Here is a 9,112-nt window from a genome sequence, read left to right as displayed (position 1 = left end):
TAAGCTTTGTAAAGTCATATGATACTTCCTAGATGTTTCCCAGAAGTTCTCATATTAATTGTTATAAATGGGCTTATTTTAAAAAGAAATGCTGAGTTTCTAAAATTGACTTAACATAATTTAAGGTTATATTTCTATTTTTTTGTGTGTGGTAGTTTTTTTTTTTTAACATAGTAAGATATTTATGGTGAAATTCTTAAATATTGAAGGACTTCACAAAAATCTTTAATAGATCTTAGGACTGCTGACTAGAAATTCAAGAGGGTCTTCACATGTTGTTAGTCAGTGCTGCTCACTTTTTTCAGGGGACACATTTGTTGGTCTGTTAGCTCAAATAGTATTTTGGAAACTAAACAAAATTATATTTTTTTCAGCCTACTTGTGTGTGCATTTTGTGGGTTAGGGTGGGATTGGGGAATGCCTTTTCAAGCAGAAGATTTAGATCAGCTCAGTAAGGAGTAGGCTCACACTGGAGCCACCAGGAATCCTGAGAAAGAGGAGTGGACGTACTCAGAGGAGTACAGGCCGTTGGACTCGGCATTGGGCAGCTGGAGCCATACCTGGTCATTTTCAGTGAGGTCAAGTACTGCACTCCCTGAAGCCTGATCCAGGTAGCCTTTGGTATATTCATCATAGGTGTACATTACAGGGGTACCATTCTTATATAGGCCTACCCAAACATGAGTCCCTTTCACATGCACATGGTAGGAGAAATAGTATATCCCTGGTATCCTACAGGTAAAGATTCCAGTTCTTGGGTCATAATGCTGTTGCCTGTTAGACAAAATCTTATCAAATGGGATGGGGGTCCCTATTGCTGGGTAAGCTTTGGAGAGAATGACAGTAAAAGCAGACACAGGCATTCCTGTCACACCCTGATTGGCACTAACAAGAGGCATTCCAGAAAGACTGGGACTTTGGCCTGCCTTTATGAAGCCCTCAGGCATGACTGCTTGGCCTGGGGGACCTGGGGGTCCTGGTGGCCCTGGGAGGCCAGGCTCTCCAATATGGCCTCTTGGGCCTGGAGGTCCTGGTGGCCCAGTTGGTCCATTAAGGCCCTTGATTGCTATGCCAACTGGGCCAGGAGGACCTGGATTTCCTGGATCCCCTTTAGACCCAGGAAATCCTGGAATGCCTGGTGGCCCAATGGGGCCTCTAGTGCCTGGTATTCCAGGGGCACCTCTTGGACCAGGCTCACCATTATGTCCAGGCACTCCTTTAGCTCCTGCTGGACCTCCAGAACCTGGGAGACCAGGAGGCCCTCTAACTCCAGGGTCACCTTTGGGGCCTGGTAAACCTGGGTTACCCTTAGGACCATTGAGACCTGGTTCTCCTGCATACCCTGGTTTTCCATCTAAACCAGGGGAACCCCTTTCTCCCTTAGCCCCAGGGTGTCCAGAAGGTCCTGCTGGTCCTGTCTCACCTTTAGAACCTGGGATACCATGATTGCCAGGGATGCCTTTTGGTCCTTGGGGCCCCGTATTTCCCGGGGGTCCAGTCAGACCTTGCTCCCCAGGATGACCTGCTGGGCCCTGTTCCCCTTTGGCACCTGGACCCCCTGGAAGGCCGGCAGGTCCTCTTTGCCCTTTCAGGCCTGGCAAGCCTGGTTTCCCAAAGGCGGGAGTCCCCGGGGGCCCAGCTATTCCTGGAGCTCCAGGGTGACCTTTTGCTCCTGGAATTCCTGGCTGACCTGGGGCACCAGTGGGTCCTGGCTTGCCTATGCCTTCTGGTCCTCGTTCCCCAGGAGGACCTTGTGGACCTGGTGGACCAGCAGGTCCTCTTTCCCCTGGAAAGCCCCGATCACCTTTGATGCCTGGTTGCCCTGGAAACCCATTTTCACCTCTTTTTCCTACTCCAGGAGGGCCAGGTGGTCCCATGGGCCCCTGAGCACCTGGAAGGCCCTTCTCACCTGGGCGGCCAGGAGCACCATATCCTGTTTCCCCCTTCTGTCCATTCACTCCAGGAACTCCGGGTACACCCTTTTCTCCAGGAAAGCCTCTGGGTCCCGGAGCTCCTGCAGGTCCCTGAAGTCCAGGTTTTCCTGACACAGAAATTCCGGCTGGGCCAGGGATTCCAGGTGGCCCTGGTGGACCCCGGGGTCCTGGTAAACCAGCTGGTCCAATATCTCCTTTTGGTCCATATGGTCCTTTTTCTCCTGGTTTTCCTGGGAGTCCTGGTATACCTGGCTTCCCAGTGACTGATGGTCCCGGTGGTCCTGGCAACCCTGGTTCCCCTTGGGGTCCAGGACTTCCATAGCCTGGTTTTCCTGGTGGTCCAGAAGGACCTGGGAGCCCTCGAGGTCCAGTAGGGCCTGCTGGTCCAGAAATACCTTGCTCTCCTCTTACTGGTATGCCTAAAAGATGCACCCAAAACACACACTCAGAAAAGGAGATGTCAGTAATATGGTTAAGGATAATCATTGCTTCTCTAAATATGAATCAGGATAAGGTATTTCTGTAATATTAGTTCATGCACATTTTTAGGCTGACCAATCTTAAATGATTTGAGATAAACACATATTATTATTATTATTATTATGAAAACCTTGCTAGAGAAGATGGTTTCCCAAGACCCTTACTACCATATAATACTTTAATTACACCTAATGATCTATACAAATATGCTGGGATTGAAGAATTCTCTATATTAAGAGTACAGTGAAAGTAGATTTGTCACATTTGTTTTAGGAAAATCATATATCTAGAAAGGAAAGAAGAAAAGATATTTCGCAGAAAAAGAATGAAAAGACAAGTGTAGGATAAATGGGAAAGTCTTGGATAACTATAACAATTTTCCCTCATAAAAGCTATCCATAAATCAAAATGAGAAATAGAGTTAATTCTAATTTACATCTACCAAAGCTGTGCAGAACATAGTCTGGATTTAAGTTGATTTTTTCCCCAAGCTCATTACATCCTGTGAGCCTCAGCTAAACTCTGCGTTTGTTATTGTTGTTCTTAGCTGCCATCAGGTCAGCCTCAGCTCATGGAGAGCCGACGGTCGGTCGATGGTGTCTGCCAGTGTGTCCCACAGGGTTTTCATTGGTTGAGTTTTGCAAGTAGATCCCCAGGTTTTTCTTCCTCATCCCCCTTACTCTGGAAGCGCCACTGAAACCTGCTCAGTGTCACAGCAACAGCAGTGGGCAGGAGCTGCACATAAGGTGCCTTGGCTGGGAAATGAACGTGGCCTGCCACATGGTTGGCGAGAATTACTCAACCACTGAACCACCAGTGCCCCTGTACTCTTGACTGATGACTTACAGTTTTGAAACAAAGAATTAGGAAATTAGAAATAGTATTAAAGTGACAAGTGCTATCGGGTCACAAGTGTGAGTGATGCACAGAACTGCTGCTGTAGGAGCTTCAGCCAGAAGGCATGATCAGTGCCTTGGTAGGGTTTCAAGCGCTGTTTTGGTCTTTCAAAGGTGGACTGCCACAGGGTATTACAGGCATTAAGACATACCGTTAGGGAAATGTTACCATTTCAAGCAATCGTTTGGCAAAAATCATCATCATCATCTACATAAAATATTCTGTAGTTTGCAGAATAATTCTTAAAGTGCTAGCAAAGATGGTAGCAAAATCACATGATTTTTAATATCTACTTGCAGAATTTATATTAAAATCATTTTCAGTTTAATAAGTTTTCAGAAACATAGTTAGAACTTATACTAAAATAATTATACTAAAATAATTGCATTTAATTTTTAAAAGTCAGAAAATTCCTTGTAGTAATGATAGATTTAGTAAATGTCACTGTAGTTAAATAGTTTGGTCAAAACCTGAAAATGGCTCATAAATATGACTTTTGAGCCACATTTTAAAAATATGATTAACGTATTATTCTCTGCTAAACCAAATCTTCAATGGTTTCAAAAAGCAAAATGAAGCTAAAAGTGAATTTCATGTTAAATGAATTGAAAATGGCCTTTCAAAACATATTTTTATAAGTATAGTTCCCTTTAACTATTAGTGGTTGGTACACTAGTGTATTTAAAAAAGCAAACAAACAAACAAACCTTTACTATTGATTGACTACCATTTAAGAAGTTGTCAGTCAACAGTAGTTGCTAATATTATTCTCTTGGGTAGGGGTATTCCTGAGATTTGAAAAACATTTGGTGAGAAATGAAATGTAAAATGCAGAGCAGAATCATTAAAGTAGATCTGCTAAAATAATCAGTTTAGACTTACCTATCTTTCTATTTCATACTAATTAGAATTATATTTAAATGTATGGTATTTATTTACCTATAGATTTCAAAAAATTACATCAGGAAACAGACTATGAGAAAAAAAAGTATAGAAATGATACCAGTACATGAGCACATGTCTTGTTGATTGACTTTAGTGCACATGGATGATATATCTATTTATACATAAATTGGATGTTGATACCTATAAATAGAGTAGATGAATAAATAAAGGATTTTTTCATGGTTTGGAATAAAATAGCACATTTTTAAAAATGCATACTATGTTAGGTGGGTGTTTCCATCAGAGTCTTATTATGAATATCTTATTCATACTAAAAATAATTATCTTCATCTGATTGGAAATCTCTTTAACTGCTAAAATAGAGAGGAAAAACAACTCTTATTGAACACAACTCAGTTGTGCACCAGTCGAGGCCAAGAACCTCAATGACAGGGTGATCTCTATTCCTAGTAATGTTGCTATGTGTCTTCAGCCCCTCAGTGCAAGAATGTGATTTCTATTGAATCCTTGGGGTTCAGCTCCTGTTCATAGTTTACATCTGAAGTGCTTCATTCTTTCAAGATTAGGGTGACACTATTTTCAAGGAAAGACAAATACCCAGTAGAGAAGATTCCTGAATGCCCACAAACTGAAAGAGTGGCCGATTGTGTCACATTGTGGTACCTGCGTCTGCCCATCAGTGTGGAATCTTGTGCAGCATAATTTAGCGTGTTCTGGCTGAACTCTCTATTAGCCTGTGTTGAATAGATATCCCTGTGAATGATTTAGGAACCTCTTTGTATTTCTGTCATCAGCTTAATGTTTTGTTTGTATAAACTGGCCTTTTGTCTTTGTTATAACACGTTAATACCTGCCTTTGAGTGATAATGTATTTGAGTTTCCACTTTGCATTATCAAGTAGAGACCAAGGTGAATTTAATGGTTAAAATAAAGCTTCTAAACTTTAGCATTTGTTAACAAGGTATACATTTTTCATTATCCTGGAAAATGGCCAAGATGTAGCAACACACTGAAGAAGAGAGAAAGAAATATTTGTAAGCTTCCAAAGTGGGGCATTTTATTTTTAATCCAAGAGTATTTATTGTGATTTTGGAAAGCTATAAAAAGTCTAAATTTGTAATCACAGATAGTATTGAAGGAGCCCTGATGGCACAGCGATTAAACTAATCAGCAGCTAACTGAAAGTTTAGCGGTTCAAACCACCAGCCACTTCACTATGGAGTCCGCTTTGGTAAAGATTGTTGTTGTTGCTGTTGTTATGTGCCGTCGAGTCGGACCCGACTCCTATGGGGCAGTTCTACTCTGACCTGTAGGGCTGCTATGAGATGGAATCAACTCGACAACAATGGATTTGGTCCTTGGTTTTGAGAATATTGAATCCAACTTTGTAAATTGAATATTTTAAATTGCTTTTGTTCCTTTAAGTACCTAGTTTCCTTCTTTTATACTTGTTTTCCCTAACTTCTGCTTTATTTTTTAAATATTCTGAGACAAGTAAGAGTATGTGTTGTACTGTGAATTTATTTTTAAATATCAAGCTAACTCTTGTGAAATATTTAAAACTCTTCTTCTTAGAAAGACAGCCCCCTAAGTTCATTTTGTTCATAATGGTTGTTCCCCACCATTTGTTTCTGGCAAATATCCTTAGCTTTATTTAGAGGACAAAATATATAATGATAATGAAAAAACATTATAGAGAGGATATTTGAAATCCTACAACAAGTTTAGATTATTCAGTTCAATTGAGTAGATGTTTTATAGGCAGTTTGTATCAGATGCTATGAAAGGAAATTAGGGAATATGAAACCTAATGGTCACTCTTTTTTGAGGATCTATTAGAATTTTACATACATTATCTCAGTACTCTTCATAGTAACTGACAAACCTGGACAGATGAGGGGTAGATTTAAGAAGACAATAAAAACTTATCTAAGGCTACTCACCAGAAGTAGAAATAAAAGTAATAGAAGTAATAGTAACAAGAGTAGTAGTAATTACTAACATATAAGGATTTTATAGATTTTAACTCATTTAAGCCTCATAACAGCCATTGAAATAGCTGCTCCTTGCTTTACCAATGAGGAAGCTAAAGGCACAGAAAGGAGGCATTAACTGCCCAAGCTCATACAACTAGTACTGACAGTTAAGTCCGTGCACTTAACCAGTAAACTGTACAAAAATGTATCAGTAATTATCAGACTGGCTACTTCATTTGTCCCTTAAATTTACTTGGTAGGGGTAGTAGGTTTTATGTGATAAGACAGAGTTTGTGTAAATTTGTGGGCTAGTTGAATAGGTTTCGAAAGTAAATGTGTTTAAGTGTTTGGCTATATAAACTTGATACTCTACATGTACAGTTGGCAGTTATTTTTAGTTAAAACATTTTAAACTTGATTCCTTTTGTTTGGATTAATATTTCTAGATTATGGTAGTTATTTGTGCAAATGCATCATTTGAATGGGAAAGTGTCCACACATAAAATTCTTCATGTTCTTAGGTCTATCTTTCTAGTAAAATTTGGTGTGCAAGAGATACTGATGCTCTTGAAAAGACCTACTCTTTCCACAAATCATTTTGTTATAATCATTTAGGCTAATTCAGGAGTATTAAAAATAATTAAACATCAAACAAAGTTAAAAGCATTTTGTTAAAGAGATCATTGAGACTATAGAAAGCAACAGCCAACTAGTTAATAGACATAGAGCAAAACAGAGAATCCGGTTTACCTTTACTCTTTATGGCATAGGGAATGAAGAACGGTGTCTTTGTGTTGGGTAGTGGGCCTTTTATGCCTGTGGGTGTTTGGTATCGCTCAGCATAAAACACTCCATGAACCAAATTCAAGGTCATGAATAGCAAAAAGGCTATGTGTGGCAGCATATTCTCAGATGGATTCTGAAACACAGAAAGGAATAATTTTCATACAGTTTTGATATTGACCTGCTTCCTTTTTCTACTGTTGCCCAGACAAATTCCTTGTACAGTTGTCTATTGTTTTTTACCTTAGCCTATGTATTTTGAATATATTCCATAAATTAATGAGAGCTGTAATTTTTAAATTATGTGAATATATGTCTCCATTGTTTTTAGAAACTAGTAACCAAGTGAAAATGAAGTGCTTTATAAAAAAGCAGCATACAACCATCATTGAATGTCTGTATTAGATAGTTTAGGATCTCTTACGTAGACTGAAATATCCAGTAGTTACACTGAAGTTCAGATCAGGGCATGTTTTAACAAATCATGCTTATAATTAGAACTATTTTATATAAACTGATACAAATTAAGCCCTCTGAGTGCATTTTTTATGGGAAGCCATTTTCACAAAAAGAGAATAGCTAATTTGTTGAAGTTGTCTCCAAGCAAGATAACAGATGACCAGTGAGCATCAAGCCATAGACTTACCTGGTTGGTCAGAATTCCTGATGATGGTCTCTTGGCAGCTCTCTGAAGTCTCCTCTGCCCAGGTGAGCAGTGCAGAAGATGCCTTCCCCACAACTGCCTGTAGTATTTATACTGTGTTTCCCTCACTACATGAGGTTACTCTGAGTTTAAGCTCCTCCCCTCAGAGGTGGTAAGCACTAATTATGGTGGAAAGTTCTATTGGGCAGGCATACAGAATCAGCCTGGGCTCTCCTTTTCCTTGTTTTCTTATTGAAAAAGAAACTCTTTGTTTAAAATATATATTAATAGTTTTAACCTTGTACCATCTTTTTCTGTCATTTTATTTTAGAAGTTATTACTCAAATGTTTAGGTTGATTCATGATGGGACAGTAATACTCCTTTTTAGTTTTGAAAAACACATTCTTGTGTAATTAGGTTGAAAATATTTGGTAATGTATATAGATGTAGACAAAGTATTTATTCACATGTTAGCTATTTAATTCATCATCTAAATTCATCAATTATAGTGCTATCAGTGTGTTCATTAATATTCCTAAATTTTATTAAAATAGCTAACCATTTTTACTTATTTTTAGGCTTAAAAGAAAGAAACAAAATGGGTGAACACTTCAGAGTTTTATTTCTGAATTTTACAGTAAGCCCTCAGAAGTTAATAAAATGAAATTTATTTAAGATTGCCTATTAAATATTTCAAATTTTTGCATTCTAAGTGTTTTGAATTTTCTGACAGAGGCAAGATCTCTACGAATTTATAACAGAGACAGAAATGTTATTACCTTGAAGGATTTAGATTCTTTATTCACAATACTACATCATATTCAGTGAATGGCTTCATATTTTGATGATTAATTTGATGTTTTGCTTCAGAATTGCAGTAAAATCTTCAAAACCCCAAAACTTGATAATGTCATAGTATGTTTACTTAAATAAAGTTGCTTTGTTCATTTCAGAAGAAAAAATTTCTTCAAATTTTACTTGCAGCTTTTTAAAATTATCATTAGCTTACCTTGCAATTTCCTGTAGAGATCTTGAATCATCCATCCCAGTTGTAAACATTTTAAATTTCCCCAAAGATTAAACTAAACATCACTGTCCTTTTCAGTAATTGGTAGTCTCTTTAACAATGTTAGAGACTCTTAAAATAGGTTTCACGATCCTAAAGGATCTAATAAAGGCAGGAAGTTCAGAGCCCAACTTTTAGACCTTATTAAAATTTCATTACTTTGGATCTAAGTCAGGTGAAGGAGGTGGGCAGATGAATTCCATACACAGGCACATACGCATCATTTTTGTGCCTCTGTAGAATTAAAGTAATACTCATTTCATGATTGATCAGCAACTAAAATAATTGAGTGACTTGTTAATTGAAATGGAAGCAGGTTATTTTTTCCCTTTCTTCTCCTCTGTAGAATACTTTTGTGTGTATTTAAAATAAAGCCTCAAACACCAAAATAGAAATGTAACTGACACAAATTAATAAATGCAACTT

General features: G+C 38.3%; 1 protein-coding gene across 1 annotated transcript; it reads right to left on the bottom strand.

Moving 5' to 3' along the window:
* Window positions 1-464: 464 nt before the first annotated feature.
* Window positions 465-7,097, bottom strand: COL10A1 (collagen type X alpha 1 chain). Its single transcript, XM_007954074.2, has 2 exons — window positions 6,944-7,097; window positions 465-2,353 (listed from the first exon to the last, which is right to left on the bottom strand). The coding sequence occupies exons 1-2, from the start codon at window positions 7,095-7,097 to the stop codon at window positions 465-467; spliced, it is 2,043 nt and encodes a 680-aa protein (XP_007952265.1).
* Window positions 7,098-9,112: the final 2,015 nt, after the last annotated feature.

Source organism: Orycteropus afer, unplaced genomic scaffold, assembly GCF_000298275.1.
Source record: "Orycteropus afer afer isolate SDZICR_OR568_19922 unplaced genomic scaffold, OryAfe1.0 scaffold00430, whole genome shotgun sequence".
Lineage (NCBI taxonomy): Eukaryota > Metazoa > Chordata > Mammalia > Tubulidentata > Orycteropodidae > Orycteropus > Orycteropus afer.
This window is presented reverse-complemented; position numbering and strand designations above follow the sequence as displayed.

Excerpts from the sequence above, each read along its gene's own strand:
- COL10A1 (XM_007954074.2), bottom strand. The coding sequence starts at position 7,097 with ATGCTGCCACACATAGCCTTTTTGCTATTCATGACCTTGAATTTGGTT. Across the intron at positions 2,354-6,943 it reads CTATGCCATAAAGAGTAAAG|GCATACCAGTAAGAGGAGAG; the intron begins GTAAACCGGATT and ends TGCATCTTTTAG.